At 34.5% G+C, this 22909-nt stretch overlaps 1 protein-coding gene across 1 annotated transcript in view; it reads right to left on the bottom strand.

Moving 5' to 3' along the window:
* Positions 1–22909, bottom strand: part of CFAP47 (cilia and flagella associated protein 47) — a 263505-nt gene that overhangs the window by 134434 nt on the left and 106162 nt on the right. Inside the window, exons 46-48 of the mRNA XM_071430336.1 lie at positions 13482–13678; positions 9690–9833; positions 8000–8173 (exon numbers count right to left, since the gene is read on the bottom strand). Coding sequence (XP_071286437.1) covers positions 8000–8173; positions 9690–9833; positions 13482–13678 — 515 coding nt within the window. The remainder of the gene's footprint in view (positions 1–7999; positions 8174–9689; positions 9834–13481; positions 13679–22909) is intronic.

Raw genomic sequence — 22909 nt, 5'->3', positions numbered from 1 at the left:
TTTCCCAATAAATCTACATATCAAACTGGATATTAAAAGTCCAGCAACCAGGAAGAATAGGAAGAGACTACTTGGTAAGAGGAAAAAAAAGGCTAAAAAAGAGACAGATGAAAGGACTTGTTGAATTGGCACTTGGAGAAAAATAACCAGAAAAAAAATCTTTAAGTTGTCCACAAAAAGCAAAACATAGGAAAGGTGGGGCTGTTACACACTGAAGCTGGGGAAGATTAATTTATGAAAATATATACAATAAATTGGTCACACTCCCACATTTATGGACCTTTCCATTTCAGTTTACAATGAATGTACACAAGAGTGAAGGATAAGTACCTAAAAATACAACTAGGATAATAATAATGACAGCAAATTACTAGGGATAGAAATAAGATTAGTTAAAATGAGATTTCTATTTAAGGAAAAATTAACATGGAGACAGAAACAGAAGTAGGATAAATGTGATTCATTTAAATTGGATAAAAAGCAGAAGGGTAGAGTAATTCAGTTTTTATTAAGGACTGGAAATACCAAATAAATTTCTACCAAAATATTTGAATGTAAAAGGAACACTACTGGCATGGCTGACTATAATAAACATGAAATGCCTCTGGATTGCTGATGAGTAAATATGGACCAGAAGTTTGATTTTCAGTCATTCAAGTGAAATTCTGGACACTTTTTCAGAGTAGTGAACTAACAGAAGCTAATTTTAAAATGAAATTTTTAATCTTAAGGAAGCAACTGTATAACCAAATAGGAAAAGGTTGTGTATAAGCAGTGAAATTATGTCAGTACACACATGGCCACTGTTACAGTGCTTGAATCCAGATTCTGTATCAAGAGAAATGAAAGAATTCTCCCTTCCCTGTCCTGCATCAGATTAAACCTTTTGGGATCAGATGCTCACTAAAACTTGTACATAACTGATGCTGACCTCAGTCTGCTGCCACCTTTCCAACTGCAGTCATTAAACTCACATTCCTCAAGCTGCTCACTATTCCAGAGCTATAACACAAATATTCACCATCTTATTGAGGTACCACCCCCATTCATTTCTCAACCCTATTTGTCTCTGTTATTTAAGTTCCTCACACCTCAGCCAATCTCCAAGCAGTGGTCACAACAATTCAGTCTCCCACTTCAAACCTCCTGGGAAGGTTTATGGTTGTGACAGACACCACTCACCAGGTACCTCTCATGTGTTCCATAAATAGAACTTTGTCTTGCTCCAATGGCCACGTGATTTATCACCTCTGTAACTGACACTAATTAAAATGACCAGCCTCAAATGACAAATGGATACTAAAAGTCCATGCCCAAGCTTGCCCATGCACACAGGCAATTTATCCTAATATTAGAATTCATACTGAGACTCATTCTCATTTGTTCACAGACATTTGTGATTCTAATATGGCATAATGTTGCATAACATGTCTCTGCTAACTGCAGGTTTATTACAAAATAACAATACATCCTGGAATACTCAGAAAGTGAAAAAGTTGGAGAATTCAAAAGTACACATAGGAGAAAGCCCAGAAATTGCCGATTTCTACAACAATAAGTAGTTGCAAAGATCTTGTAAGTTCAGAGGAAAAATTTGAGTGAAGAAACAAAAGAATTTATATACAGTAAGCCTTAAGTTAACTTTGTTCTGAATATCAAAGAGAGAGCTATTTCTTATTAAAGTGCATTTTTATGATGATTATATGTAAGAACAGGACACAATTTTAGTCACAGAAGTAGCACTGGATAACCTTATATCCTATAATAATCTACAACCCTGTGTTCCTGAAGGTACCTTAATATGCCTAACAAACAGTAGTGATCTTCTATGGATCACTACTGTTAGGCAAATACATTTTGAAGGAAGAAAATAGGGCATAAATTGGGGTGCTTTTATCAACAATAAAAATAATATTGATGTACAAGCTATTCAAAATGACTCAAGATATGGAATTACTTCTTCCAGTTAGTAGGAGAGGCAGTGTGTCAGCTTCTGCCCTGATGTGCAACCAGAGAACAGTGAACAATTACAGGCAGATTAACCAGAAGCCACACCAAGGGTGGGGCTGCAGAGATATGTACTTACACACAGTATTTGTACTGACAGAAACAGGCAGATCTGCAGATAAACACTGAGTAACACAAAAAATTTATCAGGCATAAATAATTGCATAAATAATAAATAATAAATAGTTTCTTAAAATATGTTATGTCACTATCACTCAGGAAACTAGAACTGCAGAATAACTCAATGGAGCTAAAATGTAAATTATTATTAAAGTTATCACTGTGACCCTGCACAACATTTGCTCAAATCAATCCAAACCCAAGGATTTGGTTTTTAAATTATAGTAGTCTCCATTTTCTTATATATCAAGTCATTATTTACGCACAGCCGGAAAATATAAATGGAGTATATGTATAAAATGCTGCAATTTAAAATTAATTTATCAGCCACTGGTTTGAAAACTTATTCTGCAGAACTGTAATATGGCTATTTAACATAAACAGAAATGGAAAACCAAACTTCATAATTACAGTAACTTTTTCCAGAGTTGAATAACCAAAGAAGTATAACTCAAAAAACTTCAAGGCAAAGTGATGAATGGATGGAAGAACGTAATGAAATATATTTAAACTCCATTGTGTCTTAGTGTAACAACGTTAGACAGTAATATATTCAAGGTTTCCATTTGAAAATTGTTTCTCAGGTCTGTTTAACAATATTGAGAGGCTCTACTTAGCAAAAAGTTAATGCTCTTTGACACTAGGCAAGAACCAGATCTGTGGTTCTTTGTGGGAGTCTCCGATCAATCTGACAACCAGGCTCTTCACAAAACTCTCAAGAATGGCAGTTTTCCAAAACAAGCCCCCATTACTTTCCCTCATCCACCTTTCAGTGCAAACTTTCCAAATTCCTGAGTCACTAGGAACTCATTTAGTTCTTGCAATCACTCTTATTTTGCCACCAGCACGTTACCACACTGAAGTAAAACATCTTTGCATTCCACTGAGGACATTCCCCAAATAATTGCTGCCTGTTGAGCAGCAATCTGGAGTTCTACATAATGAAAAATGCTACATAATCCAGATTTGTTCCTAAACCAGGCCACCTGTCAAAACCACTAACACATTTCAAGAAACAAATTTGACCTAAAACCTTACAATGCCCTTAATTGATCTAAAAATTTCACAAGTTATCAAAAAACACGTGGCAACAGCTACAATTATTCTGAAATTCTGTAGGCCTTTGAACCATTCATTATTGCTAAGAAGAATGACTTTTCTTTAGTGAAATGAACCCTGTTGCAGAAATTCTGGTAGATACAGTGGAAGCCAAAGAAATTGAAATTGAAAGGACAGATAAAAATTGAAGCATTATGGAATACACAGATCCACTTGTTAAAGAATATAAACTTGACCTTGAACAACCAGGTTACTGCACTTGCACAGAATTTATTCTCAGAAAATCTCAGATACATTACCAAACATTACCAAACAGTTAAGCTGAACAAGGAAGCCCCTCAATAAAGGTTTATGGTACATAATTTTATTACTGTGAGGCATTTTTTACAAATACCTAACCTTTGTGACATTGTCTTGGTGACACTGTAAAAACCCAAAATGGATATATAGAGAATAGACATAAACACACTGAAAAACAGGGGATTTCATTTTTTTCATTATCTATTTAGTCTACAATTTTATAAAATATTAGTAGTCTGTATAAACTCAAGCCTGAAAGGCAATTTAACTGGGTCTTGAGATTACTCTGGAGAGTTTACTTTAATAACATTATTTTGAATAGCAATGAGAAAAACAGTTGCACAGTTTTATATTTTTATTGCAAAACCATGCCTTGAAAGAATTAGGCACCTTTATAGCTAAAGTTTCTATCAAAGGTATCATTAGAAGAAGCCATCAACACATAAGACAATTATTAATATCCAGTTGACAAAGATTTATATAAATAAACAAGAAAATTGCATTTAAAGTTTTGTCATGAGACTGAAAGATTGGATTTTCATAAAAATGCTTTACACTTCCTCCTCTTCTCGAAGGATTTGAATGTAATTTTACAGACACAAAAATCCATTTACACTGCAGTCACCTTCTATTAATTCATCATCAGAGAAGGATGTGCTCTCTGGCTAATGTTATATATGCAGAAATTCTTTATGAATTCTGTTGTGATTTTTTTTTTTTTTCATATCCAAGAGTAAGTTAATCACAAGGAAAACTATTTGTTGTAAAATCCCATAGAACCATCCAGGAAGAGCACAGTGGCAGCAGTTCCCTAAGGAACTACACATCAACCAGTAGAAAAGAATTCATAAAACCATTCATATTTTTCAAGGGAATTTATGGAAATTGTCTTTTTAATCATGGAAAGCTTTGTGAGCACTGAAAGTGTTTTGCTTAGGAGTTTTAAATGTAGACTGATGGAGCCATGCACATGACCTCCCCTGAATTGCAAAGGCACTTCTTCCCTCCCCAGCTCTAGAGCCACACTAATGGTTGCACAGACAATCAAACCACATATATAAAAATTATTGCTGCCCCAGACATAAACCCTCTGTGTATGATTGAAAAGTAAAAAAAAATTATTCAGCTGGAAGAAAAAAAAGCTGTCTTTCTGCAGTAAAGGCAAGGATTATTTCCTTCTTCTTCCTTCCAGACTTAAATTTCATTTTAAATAGTCACTTTTGCAGTAGTAGCCTCATTTTGGATCAGGCTATTAGAAAAATACAGCAAATATGAGAAACAGTGCAGCATATATATAACGTAATTTTATTTTTTAATGAAATGAGTTTTTTTGTTAAGTTTACAGTTTAATATATTCAGTTATTAAAATGAAATAGTGAAGCTAAATTTACACCTCCAAGGCAAAATTAACCAAGTATTAGTTCAGCTAAATTACTTGTTGCTAAGTATTCATTGTGCAGTAAATTGTTTATGGACATGCCTGTAAATTATTATGTTTGTCAGCTACTGGCAAATCTCATACCATTCTTGATAAAGGTTAAGGTTTATTACTTCAGTAAATGAAATTCTTGTAGTTTTTTTTTAATATCATGTGCATCCCAGTTAATCTCTGAGAAATTACTTCATATGGTGGATATACTCCAACAATGCAGGGTGTATGGGGCACATCAACCAACCAATCCAATAATGAAGATATTTATTAGCCAACAAAATTACAAAAGATCCCATGAAAAAAACATCCAAAATTATTACTTCTTGTATTACCTTTGCTCTCTCTGCCAAGACTGACAACATTTCCTCTACCTAATCACCAACTTAGCTACAGCACAATACAGAAAACTGTCAAAGATGCTGGATTAAACAGGAGGAGGAGTTATTGGGCTGCCAGCAACTGCTCCCAGGGGAAACACAAACAAAGACAAAACCAGTGCTCTGCTCCACCACAGACTACCCAGATATTACAGTAATCAGGCAGCATGGAATGAACAACAGCAACAAAATTAGAATAACTTCATTTTCCTGTTGCCCTTTGTGCTACATACATCTGAGTAAATAAAGCTTATTTGGCATTTCCAACAAGGCTGTGGGTCACAATTGCCTCTTAGAGGAGGTTTTCTAAATTCCTCTAATAACTACAGATACCTGTGATCATGTTCTGGATTTAGTGATTAAATCCTAATTTACAGGCAGACTGTTTTGGAAATAAAAGCAAACAAATGATCTTTGCTCACTCCAATAGCACAAGACACTACATGACATCTGCTGGAGAGTGCTGGAAGTGATTAACACTGTTTGCTTTGTGGAGGGGACAGCTTCCAGACTCCAGCAGCCTTTGTAACCCTGCCTTTGCCAGCAATTCCAGCCCACCTTGCTCCAACAACTGCTCTGCAACTGCTCCTGGCTAGGAACCTCACACACAGAAAATGCATTATTCACACTGAGTAATTTATTACACGCACACATGCATGAAATAGCTGACCTTACCATTTCTCTCCTAAAGGTCCCAGAGCTAAAAGAGCACACACAGTTGGATTGTCAAGCAGTATTTCACAGAGATGAAAAAAGCACAAAACCCCTCCACATCACAAAAGCAAATTTCAGGGCCCAGAGAACACCCTCAAGGAGATCAAAGTCCACTCAGACACAGCTTACCCTGGAATAGTTAAAACTATCACAAATTCATTTAAGGCAATATTTCTGAAAAATACATACAATGAATAATTTTAATGTATTCATTTTGAACTTTGTTATTTCTGTACCTTTCACTTACATTGGCACAAAAAAATTGAGTTCACACAAAATAGGAAAGCAGAAAAAACAGTGCTGTTGCCAAAAACATTCACTTCTTCCAGAGATAAAAGTACAAATATATCAGAAATGCAAATGCATTCACACCTGAAAAATTAAACTGTTGGAAATAAAAATGTCAAAGCTGGTGATGCCCAAAAAATTCACTTCTTACTTTGTTTTGGGGATGATAATGAGTCAAAAAATAGGAATATGAACCTGGACCTTTCTGTGATATATGAAGTTTACTAAATGTAGATAGACCTGTGAAAGTAGAAACCTGGAAAACTGGAGACTAGCAAGAAGACATCCAAGGAAGGATTTTTACATTGGCATGAACTATCATTACTTTATAGAACACAGCTGCTGGTATATACATGATGTCTCTTTATATCTTATGTTCAAATCATTACCTTTCAATTTGAATAAAGCAGAATTTGGACCTACTGGCACCAAGATAGAGAACAAAATTACTCATTTTGCAAGTCCACACTACAGAGCTAGTCAGATTTTATCTTCTAGCATGTAATTGTCCCATTTTCAACCCTTTCACAGAAGAAAAACTAAATATATATATTTACAGATGCTGACAATTGCTAGCTGGCACTCCCTGCATTGCTTCTATAGATGGAGCCATCCTGGCAAACCCTGTATGGCCATAATATCTGGATGCTACCTACTCTAGATTTAAATGCCATGATAGAGTCACAAATATGGATTTTCATGAGTAAGATCCAAGATGTTCCTGCTCAGGAATTTCTCTGCAGCTGAGAGGAAAAGCAGAAATTCATCTTTGTTGCCCTAATGCACCTTCTGCCTCTGCTGGCATGGGTCATAGCATCCAATACATAGGTGCAGAAGGTGAGGAATGCTACAGAAATAGTTTTATCACTTCCAAATTAAACATACAGACAAGATACATATTAGAAAAATTATGCTATTTCAGTACTACAACAGTGCTTTTAAATAGGAAAATATGTTTGTGCAAACAGAGCTATGAAATATAGTTAATGGAAAGTATGAAAAATAATTATTATATTTAATAGTAAAAACATGTTCTTGAGCAAGGAAATCAATAAAACTGTATTTCTTTAGAATTTTTATTAACCTCCTCAGTGACCTATTGCCTTTCAACAACTCCAGTGATTATCTCTGAATTTTCTCTTCTATCAGCAAACACACAAAGCATTCCCAACTTCCTCCAACATTGCTGAAACAACAGCTGGGCAATAGACAGTAACAGGGCCAGGCCACTGGGCCATGAGAAATTCACGTATAGTGAGCTCATGCTGCAATCCTTCCTTTAGGAGGACAATAATTTTTGTCCTTTTCATGTAATAGTCAATATTTTATGAAGATTTTAGGAAGCCAGTAATTCTCAGGGCCCTTGTCTGATTTCAAAACTGATGGACTTGGCCACAGGTTTCAAATTGTTGGAGAAGCAAAGATTAGCAAATGAACAGAGAACAACTGTAGAAGTGTTGTTCTCTCAGAGTAAAACAAGAAGAAATCTTTTTTCCCATCAAGCACACAGTAAAGTCATACATTATCTCATAAATTTCCTGACTATAAACAAATCCATATTCTATGAACTTACAGAACATTTTCTCATGGACACATGAATTTTATTAGTCTATCTGCAATTATAGCAATTGTTGCTACTGTAATACATAATGTAACAGTCCTTTTCAGAAAAATATTTGTCATATTATTGCAAAAAAATTACCTTGTATTTTAGCATCTTCTTGGTATAATTATGCACCCATAAGATTTTATGAGCCACCTTTCCCACTTGGCACTCTATCACAATGCAATCCTGAGGCAGAGGTTTCTTCCCTATTCCCTTAAGACTGAAGATGTTTTGAGTTCCAGCTGTAACATTTCTCAGAATAAGCCTTCCCTGTGACAAAGAAGGAGAAAAAAGAAGTTGTTTCATTACTGTACAAGTCCCCTTTGGCTCCCCTTGTACTTCAGTTTATTTATCTCAAATCTAGGTGGCTCACAGTGCTTACAAGAAAGGGTTCCTATTGACTTTCCTAGTTCTTTAATAAACCTATTACTAAACAAAGAAGTAAACCAGAGAAACAAAACCTTCTATTTTAATTTTTTTCTAAACCATGAAATTCAACAACATAAACTTTTCATATTTCTAGGTTTTCTACTTCTTGGCTTCTTCTTGAAAAACAAACATCTCCAAGAACATATGATCTCATGCCTCCTTGTCTCTCATATAATATTTAACTTTGCTCCTTGAGTGTTTCCACCTATGAGCACAGGGTTGAGCCTGGAGAAAGGGAGACCCAAGGGAACTGCATTGCTCTCTACAAACACCTGAAAGGAGCTTGTAGTGAGGCAAGGATGGGTCTCTTCTCTGTGTCTCAATTGAAAGGTTGAAAGGAAATGGCCTTAATTTGTGCCAGGGGAGGTTCAGATTAGACATTAGAAAGAGGTTTTTACTGAAAGAGTAGTTAGGCATTGAAATAAGTTCCCAGGGAAAGTGGTGGAGTCACCATCTCAAGAGGCATCTGGATATGGCACTTGGGACATGGTTTAGGGGTAACTATGGTGGTGTTGGGTTGACAGCTGGACTAGGGGTCTTTTCCAACCTGGATGATTTTGTGATTCAGCTAAAATGTTCTCCATAATCATTTGTCATCAAAGGATTCAAGGCTTTTGGCTTTTAATAATTTTACAATACTGGGTGCCTAAACTGCATTATATTTGGTTGGTAACGCATGTAGAAGGTTACTCATGCTTCAAAGAACATTTTTTTTTCATCTTTGGCATTTCACATATTTCAACAGCAACTTGCAGTCAAAATCTCCCAGCTGGGACACAGACAAAGCCACAAATACAGCTTCTTGTTAAAGGTGTTACAGGCTTTTCTCTGCTTGTCATTTTAGCATTTGGAATAGTGACTACTCTGATGGCAAAAGCAGCTGTGAAATGGTGGATTAACTTGTAAATAAAAATACTCATCACATAAATTATTTTCTGATGTAGGCATGCAATAAGAAAAGCTACCTAATTATTTAGGTAATGAAATACAATTTAATATTAGTATTTGAACTCAGAATAACAATGTATATTTTTGTGATAAAAGTTCAGAATTTTTACAGAATAACTGTAGGATTGAAGGATTCCGTAGGAATGAGTGGAATTGAAGAATATAATGGAAAATTAAATAAAGAAAACATGAAAATATTTGGTGGGGAAATCTATCATATCTAATCTTAACTACAAAGTCAGTTCATTTGTGTTTTTACTTCAAATAGTAGTAAATATTACCCTTTCTTTCTCTCAAGCAGATGCTTTAATATTAGCAACTGTCTAAACACTTTCATAATTTGGATACTGGTGATAATTTTATTGGTGAGAGCATCCTTTTCAAATGTTGAAACTGATTTCTCTCTTACCATTATTACATTCTCAGCAATGGGCTTGAACGTGAGTGGATATGGAACTGTTCCACCTACAGGCACATTTATTGCAGGAGGGCCATGAAAACCCTGTCCTTCCAAAATTGCTTCAAACCTCCAGTCCTCACTGGATAAGTTACTCTGAAAGATGTAAATCAAAGTTGTAAATTAGATTATACATTTAAATTCTTTAATGTGCATTTCAGCTTTCACTTGCAGCTATCACTGCATCAGAGGACAATACTCATTTGCTCCAAGTGCTGGCTCAGAGGGCCTGTGGGAAGAATAAAAGCATTGTATTTTAAAAATGAAATAAGCTAATGATAAATCTGTTATTCCTGGCAGCCAGAGGTACAGAACTCCTACTTTCAGGAGCAATACTGTCAGCAGGAATACTCATTAGAAAATATGAGCATGATCTAGCAAATGGTCAAGATGGAATTTGTAAGCATCATTATAAACATTTACAAGTATCTTTATGATGCTGTTTAATGCTTGGCAAAATTCTGTTCCTATACCATCTGTAAAAAATCTTGGTGCACCCCTTTTAAGTGCCGATGTGGTGTCTTGGCTTACATTGCCTCATTTGGCCACTGACAATGTTACAGGATCAGTCTTATGAATTGAGAATTCCATTTCCAAAGGAGAATTTACAGTCCTGTGTTCTCAGAATCTGGTCTTTCAAGAGGCTAAACTACTTTAAAGAATGACTATCCTGAGCAATATGAGCCTGAGCCTATTTAAGAAACATGTCTATGTTATGTTGGTTATGGTAAAAAGTGAGATATTTCATAATACATGCTTAGAGGCTGACTAAAAGTAGTAAAAGTAAAATAATGTTATTCAGCCTCTTACTATTTGAAAAAACCCAATGACCAAACATCCAGTCAGAAAAAAAAAATTAACACTCATCTGAAAGATAAAATAAACTATCACTCATGAGCTAATTCATGCCTTGTCAAGTAGAGAAGATTAATCTCATCTGATCTATGAAAAAATGGAGGTAATCCTTTGACCTATAAAGGTCTTCATCCATGGAAAATTGTATACAAACATCAGAGATAAAAGATGGATTTCATGGACTGGAGATGATACTCCAGGCTTTGATTCTGCCTATGGAAGTCTCAGGAACACAGAACCTGTGCTTATCAGAGCTAACCCAGAGCTACCCACACCTGCAGTACCATATATCTAAGGTTTAATCAATATGTATGATTAATGCTTCAGTGTTATTTGTTCAGTTTCCCAGAAGCTGAGCACATATGCCTGCATGGAATATTGAGGTTTGTGTAGTGTCTCAGTTTTACCAAAAACTTGCATCACCATGTCTCCAGTTCTGTAATAACAATGACATCATCTCTGGTAGAAAGCACAAAAGAAAAAAGTATGATGCCCTTGTGCCAAGGATAAAATAAAAGGGAAAAAAAAGACAGCAAAAGGGATTTTTTATTATCATGCTTTTTTATCTCCACAATATCAGGAAAAGCTTTATCCTTTTGAAAAGCAGCTGACCAGGAGTAAAATTGGCAGGTCATCACTCTCTGCTAATCTAACATTTTAAAACTTGGGATAGAAGGAAAACATCATCAGGATTGGTCTAGGTTCTAGAGGAAAGCCATGAAATTTTGGGTACTTAAGCTGTTTTATTTTCAGTGATTTCTAGTACAATTGGTATCAGATGTTTCCTTTATCCACAGTAGCAATGATTACATCAATATGTAACACAAATATTTCTTCTTATCTCTAACACAAAAACTTGTCATCTGGAAAAATGTAGTTGACAAACATGGTCATTGTGAAATTCTTTTGTAACAAATCCTTCTAACACAGCAGGAAATTGTCTGAAAGTGTCTTCTAAAGAAAAATATTAAGGACAACAATAAACATTAGAAAATGAAAAGAAAATATTTGTTAAATTCTATTATGTTATACTTGTTCATTAATGGCTTTAATTAATTAATTATCTAATTCCTACAGGATCTCTGCTTAATGTAAAATCTCATCCAAAGCCTGTCAAGTGAATTAATTTAAACACAATTAATGCTAAGGGAGTCAGAATCTCCTCACAGGATTGTAGGTGGTTCAACCCAAGGTGCCTAATAATTGTATTTGACCTGTACCTGGAGAGTCTGAAAGGCAGAGATAGAACAGTTACATTCATCTCATGCTTGAGAAAATCATGGAAATTCCAAAAGAAACTAATCACAGATCTCAGATTCAGCTGGGTTCTTATCTGTTTCTAATTCACTGTGTGGCTTTGAGCTGACCAGCTGATCATTTAATCTGCTCCAGTTATAAAATGTTCCACCTAACACACATTATGACTCTTAGTTTGCTTGTGTCTGTAAAAAGTGCTTTGAGCACTAAATATTTGGTTGAAGAAACTAATCTTACCAGATTGAATAACTCCATCTTCAGTTCCACAATGAGCATATCTTTTTCCACTGAATGTTTAATAAAATTTAAATGACAAATACAATACTGCTAACAAAAATATAAAAATATGGGAAAAGTTCTGGTAGATGGAGAAACTCCAACTAGAAGGAGTGTATATAGAAATAACTCCTAAATAGATATAGAATAGTATATATATAGTATATATATACTATATAGAATAACTCTTAGAAAGTGAATACTCTGAAGTGAAAAATAAATCCATTTTTCCATAAATCCAGAACAAATGAAAAGAATAAAAAAAAAATCTGCTTAGAAAGTGTCTGTTTAAACAAGGTAGAAAATCCTTTTACCTTTCTGTGTTATGTATCAATTGTTTTTAGGCTAATTTAACATTCAAAAAAATCAATGTTTATTAACATAAATTATTAATATCTTAAAACTTATGTGCAAGAAGAGATAGCACTATGGTTTCCTTTAATGTTAATATGGTTTCCTTTAATGTTCTTTTTTCCTTTCTGATGTACTAGTTCCTTTTATACTCTCAATATTTGACAGAGCATTCAGCATGATCTTTCCCCAGATATTCAGTCTTCTTGTTTGAATCTGCCTCCCCTCTTTTGACTACAAAATCTCAGAATAATTTCTCTATAAATTAGCTAACTAGTATTCCTTAGTGGCTCTACAATCAAAAGGACACAAACTAAACTGTAGTTCAGATCTCAGGAAATCTTTTACTGGTTCTATCTCTTAAAGAATCTTTTTTCCTTCTCTCACAGCTTAACTTCCTTCCCTATAATTTTTGGGTTGGTTTTTTTTTTGGTTTTTTTTTCGTTGTTGTTGTTGTTTGTTTGTTTTATTTTAAAGTTCTCTAAAATTTGACTAATAATTTTCTGAGAGAGATGATATTGCACCCATCTTCTCTCTCTGATCTCACTTTTCATGTGCCAAGGATTTCATACCAAAGTAGATTTGATAAAACTATACACAATATACTGGCTATGCTTACCATGTTTTTTTAACTGTATGTAATCTAGTTCTTCTGTTTTATTCCTCAGCATGTCTCCTTTTTTTCCTTCAGAAATAGTATATTTATTCCCTAGATTAAATAACTACTTTATTCACTTTCATTGTGATAACATTAGTAAATAACAGACTAAAAATTCTGAGAAGAGAACCATCAAAATTTAGTCCATCAAACTAATAATTAACTTGAAGTAAATTATTTTTCCAAACAGGTTTTACATTATCTACAACATGGACTTTGAGAAATAATCCTCAAGTTAGTATGCATTTCTGCGTTTCAGGACTGTAAATTTTTACAGTATTGATCTGAAATCCACTTTTTTAAAATCCTGAGTGTTAGTTTAGTTAGCAGTAGAGGAATGAACTTACAATTGGAATTTCCTGAGTCACTGTCTGGTAAGCTGGAATTAGAAATTCAAGCTGTGCATCAGCCTGGTCTGCATTCACCACACACTCAATCTCATAGACACGAATATCATAGGATGACTTCAGAATAATCTGACAGTTGTAGCAACCAGGTTTCTTAGGAGTGAATTTTATAGGAAACTCAACTGCATCACTTCCACCTAAAAAAACAAATCAAAACAAAACAAAACAAAACAAAACAAAGTGCTGTTGTAAAGCTTTTCAGGAACATTGAATTCACAAGCAGAATCTGAAGAGGTTTCCAATAAACTGTAGGAGTGTCTTCCCAGAAATACATGCAAAAATTTCCAAGAAACAGCAGAGTCTTAGGAGTGTTACCATATAAGTTAGTTTCCTAAAAATAGTATATTGAAGCAGGCAAACAATATTTTATATTGATTTCAGTAGTGCTCAGAGAGAGGTATTTTGAAATATCTCTTAAATCTAGTAGAAGAATTTAACATGTATGAATTTCTGTAAATATTTTAAAAACCATACAAGCTACTACACGTTTGTCAACAGCTGCTATCAGAGATATCAGTGATAGTACAGTATATTTGGCTGAGTATCCCCAACAATCACTGAAATTCTGTTAAATGTAGTAGCTCTCATGACAACTCATTAGACCTTTTCCTATGCCATATTTTGGATTGAAAGTCTGAGTTTCCAAAATTGACAGGGGTTTCCATGCTGAAACAGATTCATGCAAAGTCCCACTTTCCCGATCTGCAGCACACAGGGAAAACCCCACTGTAATCTCCAGAGCAAGGAAGAAGCAGAACAAATGCAAAGGTGCCCATCTCTGCACAGAGCCAGGTCTAACAAATCTGCTGCAGAGATTTCCTCCTCTGTGCTTGCTTACAGAAAAGATCAGACTCCTGCACAGGATTTTAAGTAGCCCTTTAGGACACATTCCAAAGGAGAAAAGAAGGTACATGAGGAACTCCATGATGGCCACAAAGAGTTCCCCAGTCCCAGAGTCTCCAAGGAACCTGAAAAACCACATCAAGACTGCAGCTGTAAAATCTGCAGTTTTACATGTAACAAACACTGATTTTCTTCAGTTTTCCAAGGTTAAAAACCCATGCCTAAAGCTGGAAAAAGATGGTAAGGAAAGTCAGAGACAAGGTTCTTGAAGAAAGATAATACAGTGTACTGAAAGATCCAATATATTTCTGCATGAGTTTTACTTTCTTGCATTAAATGGAAATTTTAATTACTAACAACTAGGGTTATTTTTGCCTGAGTTGGACCCATATTTAAAGGCACAGTTTCAAACAGAAATGCTTCCTATAGAAAAATTTTAAAAGAAAAACCCTAAAAAGTACATTCCATAATTATAATATTTAGTATGGCATTACTTTAGCAAAAAAAATTGTTTCTTGTGCATTAGAAAATATATTTTAGAACAAATCAGTTGAATAACTTAAATATTATGCTCAATTACAATGAATCAAAAGGAAAACAAGTAAATTGGTTCTATTTATTCAACAGGGTAAGTATCTTCTGCAGTGATATATGGTTCCTCCAAATCAAAGTAACTACAGAAATCATTTGTAATCAAATTATAAGTGAAGATTGACTTGTTACCCTTCAAAATCTTTTTTAAATTCAGTAAAATAAACTGGGCTTAAAAATGTCTCAGCTTAGCATGCTTTGTTCTCTCAGTCTCACAAGACATTCAATGAAGATTAATTTAGGGATATATTCAAAGATTTAATGAACATAAGCCATGGGGCCACAACTGGCTTACCCAACAATTTCTGAGAAAAGTGTCAACAGTAAGCCATGGGCATCATTTATTTGATTCCCATGTAGCAGGAAGCAGAGCCTGCATCCATCAAAAAGAATGAGACTGCAAGCATTTCTTCAACAGCAAAAAGCCAGGCAGAGCAATACAGGGGTTTGCTACAGCTTCCATCCTACTCAGGATTTTTATTGTTTCACAGGGAAGCATTCCATGTGAAATAAGCTGACAGTTTTATTTTCCAGATTTATGTCTGACAAATGCCTGCAGGAAACATTCAGTTGATCATATTGGGTTTTGTTGTGAGACAGTTGTCAAAACAGGGGTATTTGCAAAAACTAAACTTGCAGTGTGCAATTTCACCACGATGTTTTGGAGAACTAAATCACAGCACATAGGCACTGGCCATGTCCTCTGGCAACTGCCTGGCCTTTTGTGCCATTTATTTATTGCAAAATACAATCTGATCACCAAAACTAACAAAGTTCATGTCCTCTGGTTCTTAAAAATCTTAAAACTCATCATTTTAGATCTGCCTGGAATCAAACTACATCCTCTAACTGCATTAGCCAACAAACAGTACCTTTCAAAGAAAAGTAATGACAGTTGTTTTGACATTAAAATGTAAGAAAAAACATATTCTGTAAGGTAGTAATAATGGCCCTTAGTAATCATTCTTTAGCCTTATTACATATTGTGGGAGGTTGAAATGAGTAAAAATAGAAATGTTACTCTTACACACCACAACCTGTTGTCATAATTTGTGAAGGCAGGAGAGTATGGGCCTTCAGCAGTTCATCAAATAATTGCACATTATATTCACTTTTTTTTAGCAATGGTGATTCTATTCAGAATTTCAAAGCTAAATTTCTCACTGAACTTATCTCAGGCTCTGACACTATGCATGTGTCACAAACAATTGGTTAAATTAACTTCAACACTGAATTTGGAGGTATGGACTCCTAGAAGGCTAAATAAGCAACCATAACAAAGAATGCAGACTCTTCTGACTTCTGCTTATATATTAGGTCTCCAAATGGGCTCATCTGAATTAGAACATCTCTCAACATGGTAGCCTTGAAAAAGCAACTACTCTTTCATATCCCTTATTGAGTGCTTAAAAGTTATGAAATTTTTTGCTACCACTGTGTATGTTTATTTATTATTTCCTTTCACTTTATCTTAATCAACAGATTTGTAGAAGGGTTTCTAAAAAACCCAAAACTGGTTATTTTTTTTCCTTTTTCTGCTTAGATAGCATACAGTATACCATCAGACACCTAAAAAAAAAAGTTAAATACACTTAATCAGAAAATGAAGATCGACTGGGGAAAAAAGAATGAAAGAAGTTTTTCCTTAATTGATCTAAAAATAAAAATGGGAGACACTTTTTTTCAATGTCTTGGTATGAATATTCATCAGCTGTGTTTGTGTATCCAGGAGCTGGTGAGGAGCTGTGTGGCACTACATAAAGCAGTTGTAGGGGGCTGGTTGTTTAATAATCATTGAGCCTAATATTCATGAAAAATGCTCACAGGCACTCTAGAAACAAGCAGTCACTACTCCAGTGAGCAATGCTGCCAAATTTACTTAATACAGCTTTAAGAACCATGTCATGAAGGTGTTTTCTTAAGCCATTTGATGAAGAGCTCCTGCTGAAAGGGATTAGCCAAATTATAAGGAATTACACTGATAAAATAGCGTATAATTCAAAGACTCTTGATCTAAAAACACAACAAAGAGCTAAGTTCTCTCTAAAACACACACTCAAAATTTACAAAAAAAATTTCAAAACTGATTTTTTGTGACTGGACGACTTAACAAAATTTTCTACAAACAAGGAAGAGGGCTCAGAACTATTACAAAGACTGCACTGAATGCATAAGGAAATATTACAAGGAGAGAGGATCAAAACCAAGTCTTTTATATAATTTACTGCAAAATGGTAAGCTAATGCACAATTAGTAATGAAGGCTTATAGTGAAGAGATGTAATAAGAGCTAGGTAGAGACTTTCATGGTGCAGCTCCTTTCCTTCTGCAATCTAGATTTCTCTGAAGAAAGGTTTTCTTTTTTTTTAAAAAAAAAAAAGAGAGAAAATTAAGTCACTAGTAGCTTTACCAGAAGCCACAAAGAAGTCAGAACAATCTGAATAAATTAACTGTAGGCACAATTATTGAGAAAGTAGAAAATATCTAACAATTACTGATAGTTCTGTAGAAAAAGATTTTTCATCATTCACTGGGTAGAAAGGGGGGGAAAAAAGAAAAACAAGAGAACTCTTCTTGGATATTCTTTTTAAGTGTAACAGCAGGGAGCCAACATTGTCAAATCCTGTAGGAAAAGGCAACAGAACTCTGATATTAGCTTGTGATACTGAATCTAAATTAGATAGCAAGGTGAAACAACATTTTTTCATTTAAAATGAATTGTAAGCTTTACTTATTTATATGGATAATTTTGATGTGAAATAGTACAACCCAGCCATCAGAAAAAGGTTTTAGTTTTGTATTCATGCCTAGGTTTTCCATGTTTATTTTTATAAACATAGGAAAATCCCTAAACCATATGGAATGATAAAAAGCATTCCTAGTGCATGCTTGCCTTAGAAAAGTTCAATAATGCACATGTAAAATACAGAAATTGCTTATCAGAGCACCCTGGCTTAGGTGCATATCCATTTGAAAATTAAAATCTACCATTACTTTATAGAACTGCACATATCTATCATTACTGATGGAATATATTTGTGTATTTATCATTCCATGCTGGGATTTAGTTATTATTAAAAGGAATAAAATAAGGTATTGATACACTGGTACTGACATGTGCTGCTGCAATGTTTAGAACAGGAATTGCTATCAACCATTTAGTCCCATATATTTTCTTTCCTTTAAAAAATGTCTAGTCCAAAGGTATTGCTATCAGGTTTTCTGCTAATAGCACAAGTGGTAATCTGAAGTCATTTCAAGGCAGAAGATTGCAAAAAAAAGTCTGTAAAAAAGAAAACCAAATTAACAGGAATCCCTTCTTATAAAGTACTTGGATGGTTCAGTATTGATGAACTGTCACAGGCAGCTCTGTGAGCTGCTCTGTCTCAGGAACTTTTATGTTTCCATTACTCAAAGCAATTGTCAGTGTCATGTTACAATGTGTAAAGGCATAGCCTATTCTAGAAAATTCCAGAATTTCCTAATTCTGGGATAAATCCTTATTTAATACCAAAACACATATTATTGGACGTTTCTCTTAGCATTAGAATTTCACCAACTAATTGTTATATTAAGCCCTAACCTGGACAATTGGAGCAAAAGTATGTATCTTAGGAAAGCATCCACTTTCTTTTTTAAAAGATTGAGTGGAAGAAAGATTTTTGTTTTTCTTGAGTTTGTTCGTATTTGATAAACCTCTCATTCACATAATTTTGCAGGAATAATAATTGTTTCATTACAAATCTCCATCTTAAGTAGAAAGTGCTGTACTTTCTGCATAGAGCACTTAACAGTCTTCACTGTCAGACATATTTTCCCTTTTTAAATAATTACAGGTAACCTGAAAGGAACTTCTTTCCCTCAGAGATCATGGAGTCATCAAGGTATTCAATCTTTCAAGACCTTGAAAATTACTGTAGAGCTTGGCTGAGCCCTCCTCATTTGCAACCTTCTGTCCAAAGTGTGGAACAAGAACTGGATGTGCTGCTCCAGTATTACGTTCTCCTTCATGGTACAATAACAGCATTTTTCCATACCTGCACTGTATTTTTTAAGTTATGCATTCAAGGACCCTTGTTTTTCAAAATTTTACAAGAAATTCTTTGATGAAAGAACAATGGAGCTGATGTCAGAAAAACAGAGTGGGAAGTGAGCCTGACAGCTTTAGTTCACACTGTGAGATAGATACTGTGCTGCTTTGCAGATTTCTCAAACATTTTGGGAGACATCAAAATGTTTTGCAAGACTGCAGAACAAAGCCCATCCTCCCCCTTTCTACCTATGTTATTTCACCTTTGATAAGTAACATTATTTAGCATAAAAACCATGTTTTTCAAAGAAACTCAAATGCCTAAGAAGTTGTTCTGCTTAGTTAAAACTTAGTTGAAGCTGATTTTGAGCTGATTATTTGCTGAAAAGACAAACAGCACTGACTTTTCCACTGGTTTTCACAGTTCTGCTTGAAAATCCACAGATATTTCCTTCTTTCCTAACCACAGTGAGTGTTTTGCTGCTGGACAGGACCAGCAAATAATCAGCAGAAAAAACACTTATAAAAGCTATAAACCCTTATAAAAACTATAAATAAAACAATAGCTCTGACTTAGCAAACATGGTCCTTACGTGCAGGAAGAGCATGCTCACTTACACAGGTACAGTTTTGTAAAATAAGACTGCATGGCAAGAAATCTTAAATCATTATAGAGATTATAAACATATATATGCATTACAAAGCCAGTGACACTGGCAAGTAAAGTTACAACTGAAGTTACAACTCTGAGCCATTAAACCTCTCTATTCAAAGTTTCTTGTGCTTTCACCTTTAGAAGGAACTTGTAAGTTTGGTGAAGCATGGAGCTGGTTTTGGATGCTACTTCTCTGTTGCTAAAAATTGGAGTGATTATTTTAATCCCACTTGACATTTTATCCTTTTTATTCTTTCACAGCATCCCTCTAAGAAAAAGGCAACATATTTCAATGTTGCAGCATACTTTAATTATGCCTAACATGACTTTCTGAATGTTCAATCTACCATTCTTTGGTTTGTAAAGCATTGCAGTTTTACTGTCAATTACCTTTCTCTTGAGCTATATATGGGAATTGAATTATTTTCCAGGTTATTTCTGATGATAGAGGAAAACTAAAGCTCTTAAAGATACCATTTGAGACAAAGATGAACAACCATCACGGTGTGCTTAAACCATACCAAATGGTTTAGCACACAGACTCTGTTCCAAATATATAATTACATATTTGCTTGCACTAAAATTCATAGCTTATAACTATGTAAGAGCTCCAACTAACTTCTTTCACAAAATCTGTGTCATTCCTAACTCAACAAAGTCTTTGTGTAATCTTCCCAATTAGTGAAATGTAGCTAACATTGTGTAATAACTACTGGTTCCTAAGGACTCCCTTTCTGATGAGTCTCCAATGATGGATTAATGTTTGCTAAAGGTTTTCAATCTTGGAAATGTATTATTTTAGATCTGTGCAAGTATGCAGTATGGCTTCTGATCAAGATATCATACTTAAAGTAAGGTAAGCATATTGTACTCTTTTTATCTATGTCATCTGTAAATAGTGCCAAAAATGTAATAAGGTCATTTAACAAGATCTATTTTACAAGAAAATGTTTTGAGTGGCATTGATTTTTTTACCTTCGAATTCCCTGTTGGCAGAGTTCTTAAAACACTGGTTGCACACTTCCTGCTACTGCAATTTAAGAAATTCTGATCCAAAGATTGATTTTAGTCAGCTTGCTTCCACTTTTGTTTACCTTCATAAATATAAGCACTGTCATTTCTTCAGAGAACCAGCAACTCCCACCATGAGGAAAGCCACCACCATGGCTAAAATATTCCTGCTTTCTCAGACAATGGTGTCAGAATTTTCAGATGAGACCAATGCTTTGCCCAGGACCACCAACTGGGGACTTCTGTCACAATATTATGTTTTCTAAGAGCCTGTAAATCCTCCTGTGTCTCCTCATTAGTGTAATGAATACACTGAATCAGTTGGCACTGTCTTCCTACTAAAGACATATTTGTTTTCATGCTATTCAGCTGGTTATCTCAGCTTCCCTTTCTGGATGTTCCTTACTCACCACCTCTCTGAATTCACTACAAAAGCCCCATTTATTTCTGCCTCATCTTGGCATTTCTACTTCCTCATGTAACTATTACCCATCCTAGAAAGAAAAAATACATATCAAAAAGATTGTGTACACTGCCATATGATCCAATTTCTGATTTTGCATTGATTACTCTCCTCTTTCAAGCATTTCTTTAATATCCTTTGATGAATAAAGAAGCAGCATGAACTAAGAATAAAATAACTACTTCCTTACTATAATTTATTATAGTATTTAATTTATTATAGTGTATAATTTTTTATAGTATATATTATAGTAATCATCCATTTACTATAATGTCATTTATTCACTACATTTATATAGTCATTTATAAAGAATGATTTATAAATCATTCTTTACTATAATGTCATTTATTCACTACATTTTTGTAGTGAATACAATGCAATTAATATTCTAAATTTTTCAGATATATTCATTCACATTTAAACTTTTAAAATAATTTGAGCAGTTGCTAAGGTATAGTAATCTCTCAACTGGTCAGTTAAGAACCTTTGTTTTGAGAACATGATGGAGATCCTGTCAGGACATTAGATCTGTGTGTGCAGAGTTGGCTCTCTTTCCCCCAGCTGTTATTCTGCTCTTCTGCAGTGTAATACAAAGAATCTCCTAAAACACTCAACAAAGCCATTAACTGTTTTTAGTTCACCTCTACAGTAATTATGACATAAACATGTTGTTATTAACTTGACAATGAAAGAGTTTCAACTAAGATTTAAACATCCTGCCACACATGACATGTTCTAGCCTTCAGTGTCACATAAATTCTACAACTTCTACTGACTGCTCATCCTGTAGTCCCTCACCAATCCTGCTTCTAATACTGCCATAACTATTGCTGCCATCTTCCTGAAAACACACCATATTTTTTTATAGCAGTTAAATTCTATTTCAATTAAAACATCTGTAATAAAGACTCCTCAGAAAAAAAAATATAGATTCTTTTTATTATTCCAGAATAGAAAAAAAAAGAACAAAAAACAAGGTATACATTGAGTGTCAAAACAAAGACCATGAAAGCACAATGACCATGAAAGCACTGATTCCACTGACACTTGGAAAAGTGAACTGCAAAAATATGCAGAAGGACTGCATTGATTAAGAAATGGTGAAACAAAACTAGATATGGACAGTGTATAATTCAAGTTTCTACAAATTTGCATGAAGTTCCCCCCTGAGACTCCTTTTCTCCAGACTCCAGCTCTCTCAATGGCTCAGGTTGTTTGAGAGTGTTTTTAAGAAATGCAGCCTAGAGTGCTTTATATTTTTAAATAAAGCATTTTTTAAAAATCAACAAAATTTCTGTATAAAATTTAAGGTGCTAGAAAAATTAGAGACAACAGACTGACCAAAGATGGCAAGATCACTCTGAAAAGTAATGCAGAACTGTTCATTCAGCATTAGCTGAAATCTCCCTCTGGCTGACTGAGGAGGGCAAACAAGCAAAGAGATGTGATATGAGTGGCACAATTTGAACACAGATCAGTGCTGGGCATGAAGTGGAAGGCAGAAATGGGAAGGGAGCACAAATTCAGGATCTGACAGATAAACAGACCAAATCAATTTGTCTTTTAGATCAAGTCTCCTGTGCTTGTGTGCCTTTGAGAAAACCAGTAAGCCAATGGCAAGTGGAAAGCATTTGTTTGAGCTAATATTTAGAACCTGGGTAGTGACAAGAAAGGCAAATTTGATCAATAGTAGAAAGGAAAGAAAGATCATTTTCGGGATCTACACAGAAAAACATTAAAAATAAATATTATCTTGGCAAAAGAATACAGTCAAAT

Source organism: Agelaius tricolor, unplaced genomic scaffold (genome assembly GCF_023055355.1).
Source record: "Agelaius tricolor isolate 1412-34295 unplaced genomic scaffold, bAgeTri1.0.p SCAF_7, whole genome shotgun sequence".
NCBI classification, from domain to species: Eukaryota; Metazoa; Chordata; class Aves; order Passeriformes; family Icteridae; genus Agelaius; species Agelaius tricolor.
Note: the sequence above shows the minus strand (reverse complement) of the source record. Positions and strands in the feature narration are given on the sequence as shown.